The 24,380-nt window shown below is 43.5% G+C and overlaps 1 protein-coding gene across 1 annotated transcript in view; it reads right to left on the bottom strand.

The window, feature by feature from the left end:
- LOC146788727 (vomeronasal type-2 receptor 26-like) overlaps positions 1–24,380 on the bottom strand; it is a 695,945-nt gene that overhangs the window by 63,130 nt on the left and 608,435 nt on the right. The window contains exon 4 of the mRNA XM_085630946.1: positions 7,019–7,142. Coding sequence (XP_085487072.1) covers positions 7,019–7,142 — 124 coding nt within the window. The remainder of the gene's footprint in view (positions 1–7,018; positions 7,143–24,380) is intronic.

Here is a 24,380-nt window from a genome sequence, read left to right as displayed (position 1 = left end):
GTTACTAGATCCAGATGGCACTTTGTACGTCGATGGGTCATGTTTTAAACTACAGAATGGTGATGTGACGGCCGCGTATGCAGTTACGACTTTGAGTACGATTGTTGAGACCGCAAGAGTAAGTCAGAATTCTGCCCAAGCTGCAGAATTAATTGCACTAACAAGAGCGTGTGTTTTAGCTGAGGGAAAGAGAGTGAATGTGTTTACTGATAGCCAATACGCCTTCGGCGTAGCACATAGCTTTGGACGTCTGTGGAAAGAAAGAGGTTTTCTCACGTCCCATGGGACTAAGATCCAACATGGACAGTTAGTCAGCGATCTATTGGAATCTCTGACCCTACCGAATGAAGTTGCGATTGTGAAGTGCAGTGCACATCGAAAGATTACGGATGATGTTGGCCGTGGGAATGCGTTTGCTGATGAGGTCGCCAAAGAGACTGCCAGGAACATGATGAGTCGGATGGACGTTGCAACATCTGCAAGATGGATTGCTGAGTCAGGGATGTGTGAGAATATGATTGAAAGTGTGAAGGCAATCCAGAATGAAGCAACTGAAAATGAGAAGAATGCATGGAAGGAAAAAACGGGTAAAGTAGATTCGAGCGGATGCTGGGTTGATTTGTCTGAACAGCAGCGTTGGATGTTACCTGATGCGTATGTGCTCGCAGTAGTCACGATGGCGCATGGAGCGGCGCACATCAGCTCGAAAGGGATTTGTAAACTGTTAGCTCCAGTATGGAAGAATGATGGAATTACTAAGTGTGCGGAAAGAGTGGTGAAAAACTGCATGATATGCCTGATGCATAATCCTGGCAAGGGAACCCCAACCCCAACTGGTCATTTTGCTCCCCCTTCTTGTCCCTTTGAAGTGATTCAGTTGGATTTTATCCACATGGACAGGTGTAACAATCTTAGATATGTCCTAGTGGTAGTCTGTGCCTTTTCAAGATGGATTGAGGCATATCCATTAAAGGATAACACTGCTATGTCCACCGCTAAAATCCTCCTCAAAGAGTACTTCCCCAGGTATGGTATGCCACGGATTGTCTGGTCGGACAATGGAAGTGAGTTTGTAGGGAAAGTTATGAAGAGTGTGTGTACGGGTCTGGGAATCATCCAGAAATTCCACAGTGCGAATCACCCACAGTCAGCAGGTTTGGTTGAAGGGTACAATGGTACCTTGAAGCTGAAACTTGCTAAAATTAAAGCTTCCACTGGTCTATCTTGGCCAGATGCACTGCCTTTAGCTTTACTGTCCACCAGAGCGACTGTACACTCTCGAGTAGGACTTAGCCCATATGAGATTGTGTTCGGTCGTCCTGATAATGTTTGGGGAGTCCCTAGGCCAAAGGAATTCAAACAGATCGAATATCCAATGTTGATTGATTATCTTTATGACCTGACTGCTAAACTGAGCCTTATTCATAAACAGGTATTCGAATCCTTGCCTAAACTGCCAGAGAGTCCAGGCCACACGTTGAAACCCGGTGATCAAGTGGTGGTGCGGAATTTTGGGCGAACCCGGAACCTCCAGCCAAGATTCGTGGGCCCGTTCCAAGTGCTCCTGACAACGAGAACTGCTGTACGCCTAGCTGGAAGGAAGAATTGGGTGCACGCTAGCCATACGAAGCGTGTCCCTCTCCCACTCCCCTATGACAACTGGGTTAGACAGGGATTTGGTGTATCCGAGACAGAACCTGGTCCTAGGCTCATCCCTTTCAGTGATGCAGAGTACATAACGGACCCACGAACTGAAACAAAGAACTCTGACACCTCAGCAGGAACTGCTCCTTTGAACCCTGGACAGAGTGTTGTACAAAGTGAACATTTGTCACCTGTGGATTCGAACATTTTTGCACCTGTAGACCAGCTATTTCAAGATCAGACAAGACCCGGGAAGTACAGATATAATCTACGTTCTCATGCTATGAACCAATGATATTGCAAAATTACCTTTCTGTTTGAAAACTGTTTTGATCTTATCGCATTCCATTCAGTCAGGAAGTTTGCTCTAAATTTTTTATCTTTTTGTTTTTGTTGTTCTCTCACCTTGCCATCTGGGTTACCGTAGGGTCGTAACGTGTGCCTTGTTTTATTTGCAGGGAACCAGACACAAGGTCGGTTTCTTCTGTTTACTTTGGGAACTCCCAGGGTAGACAGAGGCAATTTTTTTTAACAGGTACAAACCATCCGTTGCGAACGGTTGTAGAAGATGGAGCTTCCTGAACTGTGACGGGTTAACGTCATAAATGTGCACAAGACAAAACTATATGAAATATTGTATGGCAAATGTTTTCTAATGCAATGTGCTCTGACACTTCTGATTGTTTTAATAACTTTGGTAGGCGGAATTATTTTTGGTATTCAATTGATCTTTACACCTGTTACATCTACAGTATCTCCCCATGTTCCCCTTTCTCCGACTGTTGTTTCTCTTCATTCTTTCCATCCTTTTCCTGCCCATGAGCAAGCTCGACGCTCCGAGTTTATAAATAACACTTTCATTCAGCTCTTGCACCAACATCAACTAGTGGTTAACACAACGAACTGCTGGGTGTGTAGCTTGATACCACATACCATGGATAAGGGCATCCCTTATCTGGTTCTGCCCTTTAGTTATAATGGATCATTCTGGGCATTTCAGACCATGTTCGCTTATGCCTTAGAGACCTATCCCCCACGACCTCCGCGTTCCACTAGGTATAACTCCGCTAATAGAGCCTTGGTAAAAGGAATCACTGACATGGTTAGAGGCGTCAATAACACTCCGTTCATTCCCAAGGATGAATTGCGAGTTTACATGGGTTGGAATGTTACGGAATATGGTATTACTTTGGGTGAGAACAAACGTAAAAGCTCGACTCCGATCTGGGTCGTACCCCACCAAGGTCAGGTCTGTTTGCAAGGAAATGGGAGGAATCCAAAAGCTCGACTAGGGAAGAGTGACTGTATCGAAACATACGTTTTCCCGTCACAGTCTTCCCCTGCATTTTTAGCTGCTAAGGGCACCTATTTTGTTTGCAAAGACAGAGCATATACATGGCTGCCTGCTGACTTCTCAGGCTCATGTTATATCGCTCAACTGTTACCTCCGACATACACTGCTGCACCGGACTATCACAAAACTAGAGTTGTGAGAGGTGTTTTCAGTAAAGAAGATACTGCTGGCCAAGAAGCAGGAGACTTCTTCAAAGGTTTCCTTCCGTTCTGGGGGCCTATGGCCAACAGTAGAAACTTACGTCAACTAACACGGGTAGTTGAATCCACTATTACCGAAACTGCGGGTGCCCTTAGTAACCTGACAGCTGAGCTGCAAGCGGATCGCCTCATGACGTTACAGAACCGTATGGTCCTTGATGTGTTACTTGCAGATCGAGGTGGGGTATGTAAGATGATCCAATCGAGTTGCTGTGTTTTTATCCCAGATAATGCGCCAATGGTATATAAGGCCATCTCTAAGTTACACAAAATCTCTGACTCTATTCATGTAGAGGAAGGTGACTGGTCATTAATGGGATGGTTCTGGAGTCTGTTATCTGCGTGGGGATGGAAGGTTCTGATAATCACTGGTGTTGCGTTGGTATTTTTATTTTCGTGCTGTCTCATTGTTCAGTGTGGTCCTGCCTTATGTAGCCTTTGTGTTTCAACATGCGTGAGGAGACCACCACCTGTTTTTGGAGATACGCCACGAGATAGAGTAATGCTTCAGCAACATATCAGTGACCTGATGAACATAGAAATGGACTCTGACATAGAGTAAGGTATTGCCTATGTAAGGGCAAAAGGACGGTCTGAGGTTCTGTAGCGATCCGAACCCGTGTATTCGGTATCGTAGTACTGACACGATTTTGGTACCAATGAACCGTAAATGATCCATTATATGCATGACAGTGTTTTCGCTGTGCAACTAGCATGAATTCACTGACAAATAGGGCATTCTGTTGTTAAGTCATGGCATCCATTTTAGATACGGCATCCATTTTGTTTCTTGCCCTCACATAGTCAATGGACGAGCGATGACCCCGGCAGAATCACCTTGTTAAGGACACGTAAGCTCGAGCCCCAAGAAAGGCTGACACTGCATGACTAGGCAGAATCAAGCTGCCTCCCTTGCCTGAGGCCAGTCCTGCTATACTGGTTCTCGTGTCCATTGTCCTGACTGAGAGGCCGAAGACGGTAGCCATGCCCGTTTATGATCCATAAACACCTCTTATCCTACTTTTCAATCCTTTGCACCTGGCTCTGCTCCTCTCCTTCTGGGCTTTTACAATGGGGAGGTTACGATTTTTATGATGGGGAGGATCGAGCAAAGAATGGAAAACTGACAAGGAGACCTGATCGAATACCGAAAACCTACGACTAATTATTGTTTGATGTCTATTTATTGTTTGTTTGGGATACCGGGTTGGGCATGAGAAATATTCGTGTAATGTTGCCTAAAGACATATTTCGTGTATTTAAGGAACAACACACTTAATGCAATTTGAACAGTCTCGTAGATTCTGCCTCTGTGTGGTTCCTATGACTTCTGTGTCCCTGCAGTAAATAAATCTTGGTCTCTGACGCCACCATCGAGAAACCCGCGTCTCTGTTTGTTTGTGCACCGAGACAGGAGGGAACTCAGGGGTCTTCGGGTGTCGTTTCCCTGACACCTCTGGACTCTTAAAAGTCCAGAACCTCACCTTCAAGTCCCTCTGCTAATTCAATTAGTGGGGCTCCTGTCTGGCTCGGAGTACAGGAAGTGGGTCTGAGCTTGTGCCCTGTCCTAACTGTCATTCACTCTTTGAAGACCAGTTTAGCTACTCAATGGCCACCCTGCCTTTTGCTCTGCAGCTTGCAGATCTCCTCCTACCAGATGCCCTATGTCTCGATGTCGGCTTCTTCACACTTCATCAGAGGAGCTTGGCGTAGCCTGTCAAAGGCTAGTCAATCAGGAGAGAATGCTGGAAGGCTGGCTTTTTATTACATCGGAAAACATAGTTCTATAACTTATTTTCTGTGTTAGTTATAATAAATCTAACCATGGCAAGTTGTTGGATTTATTCTAGCAATCACTTTAATATTTTGAAGTACATTTTTAACTTGCTTCTATCAATAGCAGTTGGAGCCCATGTGCTACGATGGGAAAACATGAAATTGGCAGTTTTTTCCTCACCTGGGCACATAAAACATCCTTATATAATGTTCCTGCTTATAGTTGTCAGGCACCCTACCCCTGGGGCACCCTGCCCCTGGGGCACCTATGGGTGACGTTTGGGGTAGCATATGTAAAAGTAAGCCAGTTGAGACTTTAGAAATACCTTTAATTCCAAAGTCGAATTTGCATATAATTTACTTTTAAAGGCAGCCCATAAAGCAGAGCTGCCTTTAAAATGACAGCAGACAATACAGCAACGCAGACTCAAGTGCATCAGCTCTGCTCGGCCTCTAAACCTACATGCCCTACCATATACTAGGGGCTTTCAGGTTGGTTTTCATATTAATTGCATTTTCACCTAATTACTATGTACATTTTACACAGACTACTGGCCCTGGGTCTGGTTCGCATGGCCCAGGGCACAATCAGAGTGAGTTACCACCAGTATCAATCAAACAACGGGGGTGATTGGGGTAAAAAGGATGACTTTCTCACAGGTAGGCATTACATTTTATAGTAATTTCCATGGAGAAACGAAGGGGCCCAAATATATGATGCTGTTGCTCTCTCCTCCAGTGTTTGCATACCTTAGGCTGCCTTGCACCAATGCAAACACACTTGCACCAATATGCAAAGGAGTTCAGGTGATGCCAAACTTAGGTTTTATACTGGAAGGGTTCCCTTCCAGCACAAAATTCTATATTTGACAAAGTGTGACCCTGTACCACTTTGTATGTGTGTTGCACTGTGCAGCATGTATGTAAACTTCAAATCTGCCTCATGGATGCATTATTTATTTATGTCAATTATTTCATACTGAAGTTAGTAGATAGAAATCAAAATCTATGGGTGAGTGCATGGGAAAGTTCATGTGGTACCCATGGTTTGCCTCCTTTCCTAACTAATGCAGAGTGCTTCTTTGTGTTACTTAGGGTTACTGTCCAGTGCAAATTAGTATTTGTGCTGGAAAGTAAGCCCCAAAACAATAGTTTGCATCAGGTTCACAAGTTTGTGATGAAAATGAAATCCAGGCACAAAGTCATTTTAAATCTGCCCATAAATGTAACGCATGATTGAGTCAAGCTAATAAAATTGCATTGCTCCCCACAGGATGCCTTTTAAGCAATGGTGGAATAACAAAGGATTGAGAGGAGGAAAACAATTAGGTTCTAAACCTCTGCCTTTCAATTTGCATGCAAGACGTTGAGGCCGGTTCATAGCTCAATGTGTTATATCTGAAGGATTGACACTTTTGAACTCCAAGTATCAGAACGATCTATGTGATAAAAACAATAATCCAATACACTATCTACATAAAATATGAATCTGTGATCTGCATGTCACATGTTGTGCTTTGCAGCAGGAACATTAACCCTCTATGCCACTATTTCATGAGTCAAAACTTTGAAAGACAAATCTTAGATCACTCCGAGTGCATTAACAGTTATCATGCTGTTGTAAATACCCCCTGAAAATGCTGCTCACACAAATATCTCTGCAGGATGCTCTTATCTCAGTTCAGCCTGCCATGCAGAGGGCTCCTCCTTGACATTGGCACCTAGTGTGACTGTACCAGTCGCAGCACCTCAAAGCAAGCACTGGCTTGGGAGAATGGAGGGAGAGAGGGAATAATAAAAAAAGAGATGTGGTTTAATTGATGACCATGGACTAGTTCTAGCTCTGGCAGATCCTAAAATATTATCATTCTGTTCTCATAACTTTATTTCCATGTGACTGACATGGTGAACATATGTAAAGTAAATATTTCAAATGAAGAGGGTTATTTGCCAAAGTAACTTACACTTATGAGCAAATTACACATCTTCTCATTTGGGTCTTTGAAAAGGATCATTGGTTGGCACGCAGTGCTTTATCACCTACCGCTCTTGTTGGTAATCTCTCCTTCTGTGCAGAGGGCACAGTCATAGCAGCAGGCAGGTTTCCCTTTTAGAGGGACCTTCCTGTATCCAGGAGGACAACTCTCACTGCAGACAGAGTGAGGGATCTGGAGAGAGGAAGAGAGGGAAATCTGTGAGACATCAACAGGGAAGAATCAAAGGGCACATGCGGAATTATCACACATCTTGAGGACTGAGAAAGAATTTGTAGTTTGTCATGTGAGAGATCAGAGAATAAAGGAATAAGGGGCTGATGTCATAGGTTCAGTGAGAGGTATTCAGGAAGTGAAAGATGCGAGAATGTAATTGCATCAGTGTGAGGGAATCCAGGGATTAAGAGATGCAGAGAAGATGTGATGACATCAGTGTGAGGGATCCTAGGGAGAAAGAGATTTATTTATGTATTTATTTATTGGGCTTATTGAGCACGACAGCTACCCAAAAAGGGTTTCCCGGCGCTATAGAACACTGGAGCAAAATAATGAAGGCAGGAGAAGGTCATAAGAAAGAGACCGGAGCATGTTAATGGTTGAAAAGCCAGGTCTTAATGGCTTTGCGGAAATGAATGTAGCGGGTTTCCAAACGGAGAGATTGTGGGAGGGAGTTCCAAAGCTTAGGGCCTAAAAGGGAGAAAGATCTTCCTCCCATCCTTACTCGGAGAGTTTTGGGAACACAGAAAAGGCCTTGAGTGGAAGACCTCAGGCAGCGAGCAGGCATGTAAGTGTGCACTAGGGTTTGGAGGTATCTAGGGGCATTGCCCCATCTTATTCTATGCATGAGGCTGAGAGCTTTGATGGGCACATGTGATAGCATCAGTTTGAAGAGTCCAGGCAATGAGAAATGTAGGGCAAATATGATAACAACAGTGTTAGTGAACCAGGGAGGTAGAGCTTCAGGGCAGATGTGATAGCATCAGTGTGAGGGATCCATGGAGGAGGAGATGCAGGGCAGATGTGATAGCATCAGTGTGAGGGATCCATGGAGGAGGAGATGCAGGGCAGATGTGATAGCATCAGTGTGAGGGATCCAGGGAGGAGGAGATGCAGGGCAGATGTGATAGCATCAGTGTGAGGGATCCAGGGAGGAGGAGATGCAGGGCAGATGTGATAGCATCAGTGTGAGGGATCCAGGGAGGAGGAGATGCAGGGCAGATGTGATATCATCAGTGTGAGGGATCCAGGGAGAAGGAGATGCAGGGCAGATGTGATAGCATCAGTGTGAGGGATCCAGGGAGGAGGAGATGCAGGGCAGATGTGATAGCATCAGTGTGAGGGATTCAGGGAGGAGGAGATGCAGGGCAGATGTGATAGCATCAGTGTGAGGGATCCAGGGAGGAGGAGATGCAGGGCAGAAGTGATAGCATCAGTGTGAGGGATCCATGGAGGAGGAGATGCAGGGCACAAGTGATAGCATCAGTGTGAGGAATCCATGGAGGAGAAGATGCAGGGCAGATGTGATTGTATCAGTGTGAGGGATCCAGGGAGGAGGAGATGCAGGGCAGATGTGATAGCATCAGTTTGAAGAATCCATGGAGGAGGAGATGCAGGGCAGATGTGATAATATTAGTGTGTGGATTTCAGAGAGGATGAGATGCAGAGCAGCTGTCATTGTATCAGTACAAGGGTTTAAGGGAGGAAGAGATGCAGAGCAGATAATATTAGTCTGTGGATTTCAGGGAGGAGGAGATGCAGGGCAGATGTGATAGCATCAGTGTGAGGGATCCATGGAGGAGGAGATGCAGGGCAGATGTGATAGCATCAGTGTGAGGGATCCAGGGAGGAGGAGATGCAGGGCAGATGTGATAGCATCAGTGTGTGGGATCCAGGGAGGAGGAGATGCAGGGCAGATGTGATAGCATCAGTGTGAGGGATCCAGGGAGGAGGAGATACAGGGCAGATGTGATAGCATCAGTGTGAGGGATCCAGGGAGGAAGAGATGCAGAGCAGATGTGATAGCATCAGTGTGAGGGATCCATGGAGGAGGAGATGCAGGGCAGATGTGATAGCATCAGTGTGAGGGATCCAGGGAGGAGGAGATGCAGGGCAGATGTGATAGCATCAGTGTGAGGGATCCATGGAGGAGGAGATGCAGGGCAGATGTGATAGCATCAGTGTGAGGGATCCATGGAGGAGGAGATGCAGGGCAGATGTGATAGCATCAGTGTGAGGGATCCAGGGAGGAGGAGATGCAGGGCAGATGTGATAGCATCAGTGTGAGGGATCCAGGGAGGAGGAGATGCAGAGCAGATGTGATAGCATCAGTGTGAGGGATCCAGGGAGGAGGAGATGCAGGGCAGATGTGATAGCATCAGTGTGAGGGATCCAGGGAGGAGGAGATGCAGGGCAGATGTGATTGTATCAGTGTGAGGGATCCAGGGAGGAGGAGATGCAGGGCAGATGTGATAGCATCAGAGTGAGGGATCCAGGGAGGAGGAGATGCAGAGCAGATGTGATAGCATCAGTGTGAGGGATCCATGGAGGAGGAGATGCAGGGCAGATGTGATAATATTAGTCTGTGGATTTCAGAGAGGAGGAGATTCAGGGCAGCTGTGATTGTATCAGTGTCGGGGATCCAGGTAGTGAGAGATGTGTGGTACATCTCATAATAATATCAGTGTGAACAATTCAGGGAGTGAGAGATGCTGGGCAGATGTGATACTATCAGTGTGAGGGTCCAAAGAGATTGAGATGTGAGGAAGATGTGATAACTCAGTGTGAGGAATCCGATGGGAAGAGAGGCAGAGCAGATGTGATAATGTTAGTGTGGGAGATCCAGAAATAAATATAACATACGCCAGAAATTCTCTGTTGAGCTTGACTGTAAAACATAGAAGTATCCAGGCCTCGAAAGTAGTACAATTGCAGGACCATGAGGGCCGCCCGCCTGTGTGGGGCAGCGTTACAACAGCAGACAAAGCAGCAGAAAAGAAGATTGGGAAAAGTTGATCCTGAGACAATTTGTGGAGGGCCAGGCATACTAACTGGGGAAAGTATAAATCTGCTATGTCCAACTGTGACCTGCCCTCTAATGGGTCAGCACCCAAATATTAGTGAAGAGAATCTTCCAAATGATCGTACTGGGGCCTTTCTTTCATCCATCATTGATTATTTTAAATTCTCAAAGAAGATCAAGGATAGTAAAATTGTCCCCGGGATTCAAACAAAAATGAACAGAGGTACAACACCAAAAGAACTAAGCTGTATAAAATCAGTTCTAACAACACCTATTTTCCCACAACATTTTGGGGGAGTCTCAACAACAAAAATATACAGGTGTTGGAACAAGACCACAAAAGCCATCTGAAGTAAGCAACGCAGCCTCTACTCAGGCACCGGGCTATCACCCTTTGGTCATAAAAGCCCAGGTTCATGCTCCCTGTACCTCAGCTGTAACATTTAAGTCTAGAAATATCGACAGTAGGACCAGGAATTGGACAATGGCAACCACTAATAATAGCAACGGATCAGTAAAAAGGTCTGAAAATGTTGATAATGAGGGTGCATTCTCAGATAGAGCGTAATTGGACTTAAGTCTGGTGATTAATATTACATCAGGCACTGAGACAACCACAGGTGATGATGTATTCCTGCCTTCCCTTATATTATCAACAGGCACATTAGTCTAATCCAATCATAATAGGGACCTAAACTGTCAAATTACACGACCAGAAGTGCCCTCAAGGCTGAAAAGTGGAATTAAAATAGATCCCTTCAGTCCGACACCTACAACAGGAAGAACAAACCTTGACTTCAACCCTGCTCTGATCCCTGAGGTAATAGACCTTGAATGTGCTCACATGCCGTACAAACCAGAGAACGCCGACTCTGTGAATAATCCTTTAAATTCTGCAGATTTATTATTATTAGCTAAATATGACACCCTTTTCTCTGTGAGAACAAGACAAGAAGAGGACTCTATAAACGTTCATTCAGAAATATGGGACAGTTTGCTTGAAACCATGGACGCTATAGCCACAGCCCAGATAAATTGAATATCCAGGTGGATCTATTGAATATTCGGGCCCTTTATGTTGCATGGATCGATCCTAAATTACTCAACTAAAGACATTTAGTGGCAAGGGCTCAATCCGATAGAGACAATCAAATGATCACCTATACCTGTGCTCACATCATACATAAAATATCCAATTTACTGAATATAGTTGGTTCTTTATTAGATGAAGTTAAACGAATGTCAGTTGAGAATAAACCAGAGATAGGAAATGTAATTAATCATAGCCACAGCCGTGTCATCAAAGCATCGAATGCCCAAACATACAAACAAGCCTCTCATGAAAAGCAAGTAAGGAGATGGATGGAAATGAGGGCATTAATATCAATGAATCTCGAGAGCACATTCAGCATCCAGGAGTACAATTTATTAAAGAGGAAAAAAGAAGTAACATCCCCACAATAGGGCAAGGAAGTGGTTTTAACAGCGCCCAAGTCTCTCTGGCTGCTCCTAATGAAAGCAAAGCTAATCAACAAAATGCAATGCACATCGGTGAGGCTGATCCTGTGATAAATAATTCAGAATCATTCTCTAGCACAGAAACACTTGTTCTCACTGAAAGATCAAGGAAAAAACAAAGAAAAGCTCTCAATAGAATCAATAAAAACTCATGCCAACTAACCTAAGTACAGCTCATATCCCAAAGGAAAATGATCAGATTTTTCAATCATCTGAACAAAAGCCTCGCACAGTAGAAGTAGGGGTCAAAGGAACCGTAAATGTGTGAACTTTGGATATGCAGGTTTCTCTTAAGGATGCCCTGGTCAAGCCAGTACTTCCCCAAAATGAAAAAGTTTCAAATAGTTGTGAGATTGGACATGGCTCTGTGCAAAGGCTTCTATCAGTAAATTGAGCCATTCAGTTATCGGCGGTGGGCAAAAACAACAAAGCAGTTTAAGAGCCATGCATGAAAATAAAACTACATATTCACTGTTTTCTTCACCGACTGGTAAAAACTGATATGAAGTTAAATCTGAAAGAAACTGTGAACCCAGTCAAGTCGCATCTGTAGAAGACAGTCAGAGACTCGAGGTCACAGGGTACAAATCAAATTACAATCACATCACTTTTCAATCATCGATCTATGAAGAAACCAACGGGGGACAGTTGTACTGACTCTCCTACAAAGCTACTCTTTATTACACTGTATGACTCAAGGGGCCTACACCATATTTTAAATTGCAGCAAAATACTGAAGCTCTTATCCTCAATCCCAGAGTTAAGCAACTAAACATCAGATGCCTTAGAATCAGTCGAATTCAAACAGGACGCTAAAACTCCCATACTTGAGGCAACTTGAACCATATGGCGTCATGAGCAGATGAGTAACAGAATTCTTGAATATGATCTACAATTTGATAAATAGAAGATGCACAGATAGCCAATATCCAACTCTGCTCCTTCCCAAGGCGGTGGAAAAGAGATATATCCCCAAAAACTTGATGTCGAATGGATATCATGGGGGAAACAATCATATTCTGAAAGGAGCAATAGGTCCGTTATGCAACCCTGAGTTCTCTTCTTGCATTGAGATCACAAGCTGCAGGTCGGGATCACAAATCTGTGAAGAATGTAATAAATATTCAGCCCCAAGAGATGACTGGGCCTTGCTCCCAAAAGCACTCAGCAAAGGGAATCTTCATAAGAATCTTGATGTGATAGGGTGAAGGTTTGGCAGCCTGGATAAATAGAAGAACAGGCAAATATTACCATTTGCTCATGGAATGTTCATGGCCTAACAATGCTGTTATAAGACCAAGAGACAATACATTTTATTCAGAACTTTAAAATCTTAATGTTACACGTAACTTGGAAAATGTGCTATGAGCCCTTTGTTGTTCATCTGCTTATCGCCATGCAAAAGGTGGGCGTTCTATTTATGTGTCATTGGATCTGGATGTCAGCTATCATGTATTTGAAATCCAATTGGATTTGCTATTATGCATCTAGGTTGACTTTAAATTACTAATTATTTTTCTAACTGCTTATTTGAGTATTAAAAGAGTAGTAAAGACAACACAGCTTACCCTCCTATGGGAAATAATTACAACTTTATCCTATTAATATCCTGCAATCAGTCTTAATATTTTGGGAGATTTTAATATGCACATGTTTACTGGGAACTCAAAGAAGGTAGACACAGTTCTATCTAAGATGTTTTATTCCCAGTTACAAAAATGCATTTAAAAACTTACAAAAACAGTCCATCATTGCTTATACCATTATTTCAAATCAATTGTCGACCAACCTTATAGGGTTTCAAGTGGTCCCAAGAGTGAAAGTGACCATCATCCCCAATCCATTACATTATCACTCGCAGTGGCTCATTTATCAAAATCAAGAACTCTTGACTCAGAGCATATTGCTTATAATTTGAAAAGGCTGGCATGGCCCTCAGCAAAACAAGAAGAGATTTTGGCCTATATAGATCCAACGACACAACTAACACTGAATGGGCATTACATGAAAAATCAATAGTTGAAATTTGGACGTGTCTTTGTTCTTTATTTGTGGATTACTTTCTAGCAAAAACAACGTCTAGCGGGAATACTATTAAGCCAAAAAGAAACATCTGGTATACATAGAGGCTATATCTACAAAAGGATGCACTTAATAAAGCTTCCCAGGCAATCTGCAGTCAACCAAATAGTGTCATCAAATCTATTAAATTATGCACATTAAAGCGCCTAAGAAAAGCTTAAAGAAACGAGATCTGGGAGGCAAACAGGGCACATCACAAAGGTCTATGGGCTAAATTACACCATGCTAGTACATTCAATAACTTGAGAGCATTTTGTGGCACAATTAATGACCTTGACTATGGCAACAGGAGAAATAATAGTGCTAACATTACTGTGTCAGATTGGGAGTCTTTTATTTCCACCCTGTATGGGGCTTCTCCTGTAAATGCACTAGGCTCAGATTAGGACGTCATCCGTCTGCTTCACCAACTAATTTAAGCAGCGAGGATCATGAAAAAGAAAATCCTTATGGCAATCAAATGCTAGTGTCTGAGTCATCGCAGAAGGATATGGTAAAAATATTGATAAGTAAGATTAAATCAAACGGGCGCCAGGCCCAAATGGGATCCTGAAAGCCGCGTTTAAAGCCAAGGTTGACTTATGGTCAAGACTTTTATCACAATTATTCAAAGACATTGTAAAATGTAATTTGGTCCTGAAATCCTGGCACGACAGCATAATACAGCCAATTTACAAAAGTGGCCTACCTGACGATCCAGCCAATTACAGGTTGACTGCACTAGCCAACGTATGGGGAAAATCTTTGCAACCGGTTGTAGTATCGTGGTTATTATGCTTTACATGTCATCCACTGCTCCACCAGTGGAACGCTCTAGAGATGACGTAACATAGAATGTTGTTGTATGAATTAGACAGCTGGAGAAGGCCTGAGCTCCTTGCTGGCTGCTCCTGGTGGGGCTGAATTACTGCTGTATTACTGATCTTGTAACTAACGAATAAATCCTCCTGAACTTCATCTACCTGCGTGGAGTGATTACTACACAGGTCTACTTAGTGACTTGGAGGAATGGATGATGAAAAGGAAAGTAATTCCAATCTCCCAAACCGGATTTTGCAGGGGGCAGTCAACGATTACTCACGTGTTACTACTCACTTTGCTGGTAGTGTGGAAATATGGATTTTTCTGGTCAGTTATGTCCCCTATCTTGGACCCCAACGGTTCTATGTGCATGTCACAAGTACATGTATGTTCCCTCCAGTTCCAGTTATGAAGACGCCAATACATGTGCGTCCACCGTCAACATGTCCTCTGTCAGATCCGCCATGAATAGGCCGGATATTCCATTCCTAAATATGAAAGGCCACCGGCTTTATATGGTTCACTTATGCCATTTTACAGTCCAGGCAAGTAGGCCCTGATTCTGTCATCAAACTCCTCTTGCTTTCTGCCTCTGAAAACTCGAGTCTGAGCCTGCATCTGTGACCATGAACTTTGTCTCATTCTCTGCGCGGCTCACGAAGCCTGACATCAGCCTATTCTCTGCCAAGAACTGTATTTCACCTTCGAATTATCTGTTTCACTCCTTAGCCGATGCATTCCTGTCTAGCAGCTTAAGTAAACATTCTTCCAGCTACTGAGCAAAGGCTCGGCTTCTCTGTCCTCATGCAAGTAATTCATAGCCCTGTTGCCATGGAATATTCCTACCCCCTCGCATTCAGTGTAGACACTTAGACGCTTGTACACGCACGCACAGTCAGTATAGAATAGATTCTGTCCGAGAGTCCTTCTTTTGTGGATAACACAGTTCTTTAAACATAGGATGTTAGATATGATTTGGGATTAGGTTGACTTGACCCCCCAGACTTTTTGTCTCCACATGTAGAGCTAAATGTCAAGTCCCCTTCACCCCCTAGTTGCACGTCAATTACACGTCATGCTGCTGCGCGCGCATCTATGCCAAGTATTATCTTATAGATCCACCTATGTGTGACATCATAACCAATTATGTTCCTTTTTACTCCTTATTACACCCATTTTTCGGTTACGCAGGTAAATCGTCAATTTCCTTATCAATTGTTACGCCTACTGCATTCGCTTCATTGTAATGTATGTACTATAAAAGTTACTTCTTGTCAATAAAGTATGTACTTCACTTCCTGAACCCCCGTGGTGATGGAACTTGGAGCAACCGATTATAATCGATCATTGGAATAAAGCCCATTCCGAACCTCTAATATCACGGATTCTGCCTCTCATTTTACTGAGCTATTTTATTATGTTTCTGTATCAAATTAAGTCCCGGTAAAGGAATTTTATTTACCACATGATGGCGCCCGAATAGGGACACTTTCTCATCTCACGCGCCGGCGGTGAGTTGCAGGCCCGGTCTCCTGCCACAGCTGGACGGACAATAACGCGTACCAGCAGGATTTCCTGTATCTCCCTCCGGTCAAGCGGGGGCGACTGAGACTGCGATCAACACCCAGACGAGGCGGTGAGAAGTGCGAAGTATCCCGACCAGAGCCTAGCTGAGAGAGCAAGATCCGAGGTATACAGAGACCCACCAGTTCGAAGTCAAGCCCAGTGTCCGACGAGTCGAGTCCAGTTCGGTCCAAGTTCAAGTTACCGAGGCCTTCCGTTTCCGAAGCTACCCGGTGAGTACCATTACTGGGGAGGCATTTCTGACGTGCACATAGGTTGTGCCGGTCAAGACGGGTTTGGGTACACAAATCCGGTCTGCACTGTTTTAGCAGTGTATCTGTACTGTTTAGCAGTATATCAAGTATTCCGAAGTATCTAGTTATTGTTAAGAATTATCTTGGGGGTTAGTTATGCAGACGATCACCATTGTTGTTTATTTTAAAGGTTAAAAAATGTTTAATGTTTAATGTTTAATGTGTTAAACGTCCTGCATATTGTGGTATGAATGGTTGTTCATTATTGTGCTTTTGTATTAAGTGTGTTCAAGATTAAGTATCGGATCAGTTGTCAATATGCCGCTCTTTTCGAAATTAAGACAGATCACTACTAGAAAAGGGGTACTCGAAGAAGCCGTCCCTATTCCTCCTAGGGATACTCCAGGGCACTTCATGTATCACAAACATGGCTTAGACGCTATATTATTTCTTGATTTATGGGTAGACTACACCAAGGGATTACCAGAAAGTCAGAGGTGGCCCGCAGCGGGGACCTGGGATGCAGAGTGCATCATGAAAGTCGAGGAAGAGTTATGGAAAAGGAAAGTCAGACAGTCACAGAAAGACGCCGTTGAGTTATGGCGTAAAGAATCTCATAGACGCACAGAAAAAGCACGTAGACAGGAAGAGAAGAGTAAAGAAAGTTCAAATAAAGTTCGAGAAAATCTATTAATTGAGGAAGGTATCCGAGTGAAAACAGAACAAGTAGATAGACAAAGAAATGCCCTTATGAATGGTATGTATCCCCTTCTAGCCGAAGGATTACCTAAGGCTACTCCAGAGATACCGAAAGACTTGCCACCCCCATTATTCCCAATTAAGGTACACCCTAAGGGGCATCCTAGAACCGCAGAAGATGTTTTTCTTTCCTCATATTTAGATGACGCAGCTCCCGAGTATGCTAATTCCGCCCCACATAGACCGCATACCAGGGAGGTCCAACGCCAAGATCCAGCACCCGTATCCCTACAGCAACAAATCGAGTCACAAGTTCCGGCAAGCACATCTGTTTCTGCATCTGTTCCTACAGCTACTTCTATAGCTGTGTCCACACCTGTAGTTGCTGTGTCACGTTCAACGAATCCTTTCACACCCGACACCCCAGATGGGGCCACGGGAGGTGCTACCAATATTTTTTCTACGCCACCTAGAATAAATAAACTTACTTTTCAAGAGTCAGCACATTCACGTACACCCAAACTCATAAGTGCCCGTACGCTGAAGGAACTTCTTATAGATTGCAGATATGACCCTGTGCCCGGTAAAGAGGACGAAATGACCCTGGCATCATTGCGTATCAGACGAGCCGCAGTGTATTTAGGGAAGTTACCAGGAATGACTGCGCATCTAGATAAAATATATCATTTTGTCCAAACAGGGCGAGATCCAGAATGTATTAACAGAGCTATGGAATACCAGAAAGTAGAGATACAGGGGGAACTGTTACGTTTCCTCATAAACTGTGTGATCAGAAATCAAGACCGACCGGGGGTAGACCCGGAAGCAATGCAAATTCTTACAAGATGGAGCCAGAATATATCAGAAGGGAGACATGATAAGCAAAATTGTATAATAGCCATGTGCCGAAAGATCCGTAAGGAGATAGAACGCCTACACGAAGAAAGATTAGAGGTAGACGAGTTCGAACAAAGCGAGGAAGAAGGGTCAGGACTGCCCGCGGGACAGTCGGACACCATAGCCTATGTAGGTAGAGGAAGATCTTGTGATAGAAATCAGACTAGATGTCATACTGACTCGATACGTCCGATATGTCTAGATAATAACAAGAATTTCCAAATACCTATAATTAATATAAGGTCTAACGAGCATTCGTTCCAAACCGCCGACAAACTACTCCGAGAACGAAGGGGTTATCATTTTCTCGATTCTATGGATGAACAAGATTTAGCGAGGGCAGCTGTCCATTGGGTGGACAGTCCCGGAAAATATAGTGATGATACAGTAGTACGCACATTTTTGAATCTCACCCCAGATGAACAGAGGTTAGCTGGGATTTATATGATTCAACAACTCATTATACTATATCGGAGTCAGCATTCGGACCCTGGTCCCTTACCTGACATATTGACTGAATTGCTTATGAATAAATGGAGAGGTGCAAGTACTAAATTAATTAAAGAAATTCTAGAATCAAGAAAGCAGTATATTCTTTTTGTATGCGCAGAGCATGTCTCATTGCCCGTCAAGGAAAGAACCACGTATCACATGGATAGACAGAATCCCTTACGAGAAGTGCACCCAATAAAAGGCGAGGACAACGAGTTTAAGCGCGTATTTGTATATACGCCCATATCGAAAATAGAATTGTTACAAATGAAGAAAGTGGTACCCAGTCATGACAAAGATCCAGCGGGTTTTCACCGAGAAATTAAAGACATGTTACTCATGGGAGAGTATACCTATCCCGACATTATGACAATATTAAAGGTATTGATGCCTGCTGGTATTTATGAGAAACTCAAGGAAAAAGAGTGGGAGGTAGGAGACCAAAAGATAGAATGGTCAGTGTTAGAAGCGGAAGAAAAGGCCCGAACTGCAGGAGCAGGACTTGGGGATAAAACTAAAGCATTACCAGGTTTATTAGTACAGGTACTGCCACGTTTATTAACTACGAAAAAGGAAGATTGGGGTACAATTTCAGCCTGTAAACAGAAGCAAGATGAAGACACTAGTGATTACTATGCCCGATTCGAGAAATGTTTTGGTATAAATAGTGGCATAAAAGCAAGTAGCGAATCATACCCGCATCTGTTTGTAACAAAATTAGTACAAAATGCCCTGCCCCCAGTAAAGAATAGAGTATTAAAATTCGAGAGTACCTGGCAAGGTAACACTCCATCACAAATGTTACAAATGTTACAGTACCATCACAATAGAATTAGAGAGGAACAAGAACATGAACACAGACGCATGAAAGACACGAAAATGAAAATGCTAGTTTCCCAGACAGTTCCAGCTGAAGGACATAAAAAGGGTATGACACATTCTGATTCAGCAGGACCTGTAAAAGGGACATGCAATTATTGTTAAAAGCCAGGTCATTACGTACACGATTGTCCAGTTTTAAAACATAATATCGCCATAGGTAAAACACAAGAAAGATCACGGCCACTCAGACAAGGTCAGAATGAACAAGGAGCTCTGCAGCATGCACAGGCCATGCCAGCCGCACAACAGCCAATACAGTTTGTGCCAGCTGCACCACCGTTGCCTGTTGCTGCCACACAGACAACAACACGACAAATGTATCAGACCGCACAGTATGAATATCCTGAGTATCAGCGTTACGCATGAACTAGCCTAGAGAGGGAAGTTGACTTACCCCTTATCGAGATTCCTGTAGATCAAGAAGGACCTTATGTACATAGTGAATTATTAGGCCAAGATAGAAAATTTTTACTCGATACAGGGGCAAGTCGAACAACTATAAAACGTAGTGAAGTTCCAGGGGCACCCCTCTCAGGCTCTCAGAATATTTCCCTTGGTTTTTCAGGAAAACCTATTGTTAATGAAGTATCACAGCCTCTTCCACTTACGATAGGACCTCTGACCCGAACTACAGATTTATTGCTTACTAAATCATGTCCAGAAAACTTGTTAGGAATAAAAACGCTGAAAGCCCTAGGAGCCATAATATGTTGTTCTCCGGAAGGAGTAAGGTTGTTTTTACGTGATTTTAAAGGTCACTATGTGTCTAGAGACATGGATCCCCGACTGCAGACTTTACCTACACATCTATGGGCACAAGGCCCTACTGATGTTGGTTGCATGAATATTACACCATATCGAGTCACGTTAAAGGCAGGAGTGGTGCTACCACGAATGCGACAATACAAGTTACCACCAGATGCTGTAGTGGCTTTACTACAAATCATTGACGAGCTAATTGCCCAAGGAGTAGTTGTGGAAACAGACTCCAATGTATGTAATTCACCGATAATTCCGATTCTTAAACGAACAGATCCTACGGCCCCGCCAGTATATCGATTGGTTATTGATCTGCGCGAGTTAAACAAATGTATTGTACCACAATTTCCTGTGGTCCCAGATATCTCGTCATTACTGACAGCTATTGATTCCGAAGCAACATTCTTTACTGTAATTGATCTCAAGAATGCCTTTTTCAGCGTCCCAATAGATCCGGAAAGTCAATATTTGTTCGGATTTAGTTTAAATGGGCGTAGCTTTAAATTCTCACGCGCACCTCAAGGATTTACAGAAAGCCCCAGCATCTATAGCCAAGCACTGAAACGAGAACTTGACAGTATCCACATGCCAGTTAACACTGCCTTGCTTCAATACGTCGATGATCTGCTGATCACCGCGAGAAGCGAACCGGAATGTGAAAAAGCATCACTGACAGTTTTACAATTTCTAGCCGAAAAGGGGCACAAGGTGTCCCCTTCTAAGCTGCAATTCTGTGTCCAGCGAGTTATTTATCTTGGACACTCGCTGTCCAAGGAGGGAAGGCAGCTTACACCCGACCGCATTCAGTTAATAGCTAACATGCCAATACCCAAGACACAAAAGGAAGTACGAGCTTTCATAGGCCTCACGTCATATTGTAGGCAGTGGATTCCTCAGTACGCATTTCTAGCAAAACCACTCATTCAATTGACAACACAGGAGGCAGCCACATCGACTGTTCTCCCTTGGACTCAGGAACATACACAAGCTTTTGAAAGCCTAAAGAAAGCTTTATGTCAAGCACCTGTTTTAGCAACGCCATGTTACAGAAAACAGTTTACACTCTTTGTTACAGAACGCGAAGGTACTGCCTTGTCAGTACTCACACAGGAACAAGCAGGAGCACACAAACCATGCGCTTATTTTTCTAGTACATTAGATCCAGTAGCCCAGGCTTTGCCTGCATGTCTAAAATCAGTTGCAGCAACAGCTTTAGCAATAAGACAAAGCGATGCCATAGTGTTAGGACATCCATAGACAGTTCAAGTACCACACGCAGTAGAGGTTCTTGTAAATAGAACGCAAACACAACACTTGACTATAGCGCGACTTACAGGATACGAACTTACATTGTTTCAGCCACATATAGAAATCAGACGCTGTAACACATTGAATCCTGCCACACTTTTGCCAGTAACCGGAACAGATCCACTAGCTCATGACTGTATTGAAGTTATTACAATCACGACGAAACCCAGACAAGACTTGACAGATGTCCCATTGTCAGATCCAGACCTGACATTGTATGTAGATGGTTCATGTATGAGAACAAGTACAGGAGAGTTAGTGGCCGCTTACGCAGTCACAACAGATACTGAAGTCATTGAAACTAATCGTATAAATACTTTGTCAGCTCAAGCCGCAGAGCTTATCGCTCTGACACAAGCCTGTATTCAAGCCACGAATAAAAAAGTCAACATATACACTGATTCACGTTATGCATTCGGAGTTGTACATGACTTCGGCGTGCTGTGGCGAGAGAGAGGTTATTTAACTTCCCACGGTGCCCACATTCAGCACGGACCCCTCATTCATGCCTTATTAGATGCAATACATCTACCCACTGCAATATCAATTATGAAATGTAAGGCTCATACGAAGGTTACTGATATCATTTCCCAAGGCAATGATCTAGCCGACAGAACAGCTAAACAGACTGCTCAAACTCAAACCCCCGACATGATAAAGACAATAGTCCCGACACCGACACATTGTATGACAGTTAAAGATCCTACTCTTGACGTAATTGACATACAGTCACATGCTACACCAGACGAAATAAAGAAATGGACTGAATTAGGAGGGATCCAAACGGACCAAGGATGGATGATGAAGGAAAAGTCTGTATGGTTCCTTCCTGATTCAATGGTCCAAGTTATAATTAACACTATACATAGTCCAGCACATCTAGGAGAAAAAGCTATGCTAGACAGCATTCAACACATTTGGTTCAATAAACATTTACGAGCAGCAGCCAAACAAAAGGTCCGTACCGGTATGATCTGTTGTCAGTTTAACCCAGGAAAAAGCGTTCCCGTAGAACAGGGTGGATTTCATCCTCCTAATCATCCTTTTGAAGTACTCCAGATGGACTATATCCAGATGGAACGATGTCGAGGATTCAAATATGTTCTCGTAGTTGTCTGCGCTCTGTCCCGTTGGACAGAGGCATACCCGGTTTCAGATTACACTGCCCCGACTACTGCCAAACAGTTGGTTCGAGAATTCTTCCCACGATACGGTTTACCACGTGTTGTTCACTCAGATAACGGCCAGCCGTTCTCATCCGAATTAATGAAACACGTTTCACTTTTGTTAGGATATCAGTGGAAATTCCACTGTGTCCGACACCCCGAGGCAGCAGGTCTCGTAGAAAGACATAACCAGATACTGAAAATCAGACTGTCCAAAATATGCAGAGAGAAAGGTGTCGACTGGGTAGTAGCGTTACCCGTTGCACTCTTTTACATGAGAATGGTAGCACACTCTCGAACAGGGCTATCCCCGTATGAGGTGATCTTCGGCAGACCACCAAATATGTGGGGGACGCCTATACCACGCAAAATAACTGATATTGACTGTAATATGCTGACAGATTACCTGGCTTCCTTGATGTCTGCACTACAATCTTGTCGTTCACAGGTTGCTGCAGCTTTTCCCGACAACACTGAGGTGAAACCCCATGACGTAGTTCCGGGGGACCTCATACTTGTGAGGAATTTCGACCGAAAGACTCAGCTGGAGCCCAAGTGGAAGTCGCCCAAGTTGGTCCTGCTGACTACAAGAACAGCCGTGAAGATCGAGGGCAGGAAAGGCTGGATTCATTCAAGTCATATCAAGAAATTTCATGGACTTCCTGCAGATGTAAACAGCCCACCTCGTGTGTCTTCACCCATTGACTCAAAACTTCCTTTTGTTGACCAGAATAACTCTGAACACTACAAACTAAAGCTTAGGCCCAACAAGTCGAGCAATTTGATTGTTTAAGTCCTCTCCAAGGTGAAGCGGTTGAATTGTCTCTGACATGTATCCCTTGGACCTGAGTAGAGAAAATACCCGGAAAATGTTGAAACGACAGGCGTATTGTAAATCACTGCGTAGCCACTGCATAGTGACATTATTAATTTTGTTTTTCTTGAGTCTTTTAATAATTACTGCAAGTATATTGTTGCACATATATTACCCTATTTCTAGACATGTTTATAATGTTACTGCTGAACATTCTTTTAGTGACTTACCTCCGCATGAATTGTCTTATAGACTTGCGCAGCGCAATAACACTTTCATTAGTATGTTACATCATTCCCATCAGACTAGTAATGCCACCAATTGTTGGGTGTGTGGCCGACTCCCTCCCTATCAGAATTATGAAGGAGTCCTGCCTTTCTTTCCACATCCATTTACACATAATGGCTCCTGTGGAGCATGGTTTAGTTTAATCAATTCCATAGACTCAGACACAGCAGTTTACCAAGATCATTGGGTATGGGGAAACCTGAACCTAGTTTTACTCAAGGTCTGCTACCCTGACAAGGAGGGTCGCCCCAAAAGAACAGGAACTGATCTAGAAAATGAAGTATATGGATTAGGTAATTTTACACCTAATCTCATGATTCTAAATGTCGTATCCGAAGTTGAACTAGTCTTACCCACCATGTCAGTATTCCCAGCGAAGGGTGAATTGTGTGTAAGAAAGGTTGGTTCCATACATATGGGCCATAGTAAATGCACTACTATAGTAGAATTCAGTGATCAAGGCAAATCTTCATTTAGAGCTTATCGCCACTCCTACTTTATATGTGGTCAGACTGCATATATGCGTCTACCTCTAGATTGGGATGGTACCTGCTACATTGCATTCCTTTTGCCACCTGTTTTCCTAGCTCCTCCTGATTATTACAGAAATATTCATTTAGTACACAACAGAGAGCGGAGAGATCTCCCCATTGTCGATTACACTGAGACAGCATGGGACAAGTATGTAGATTTTAATAAAGGCATCTTTCCCTATATAGGTACTGTTACTAATAAGCAAGCTGATACGTAGATTAACTAGAACACTTGAAGCAGTAGTGAATGAGACTATTTCCGCCTTAGGCAATTTAACAGAAGAGCAGTCTGCTATGCGGATTGTTGTGCTTCAAAATCGTCTTGTCCTTGACGTCA

The sequence above is a fragment of the Triturus cristatus genome, chromosome 10 (genome assembly GCF_964204655.1).
Source record: "Triturus cristatus chromosome 10, aTriCri1.1, whole genome shotgun sequence".
In the NCBI taxonomy this organism is placed as follows: Eukaryota; Metazoa; Chordata; class Amphibia; order Caudata; family Salamandridae; genus Triturus; species Triturus cristatus.
The sequence above is the reverse complement of the archived record's forward strand: the minus strand, read 5'-3'. Positions and strand labels throughout refer to the sequence as shown.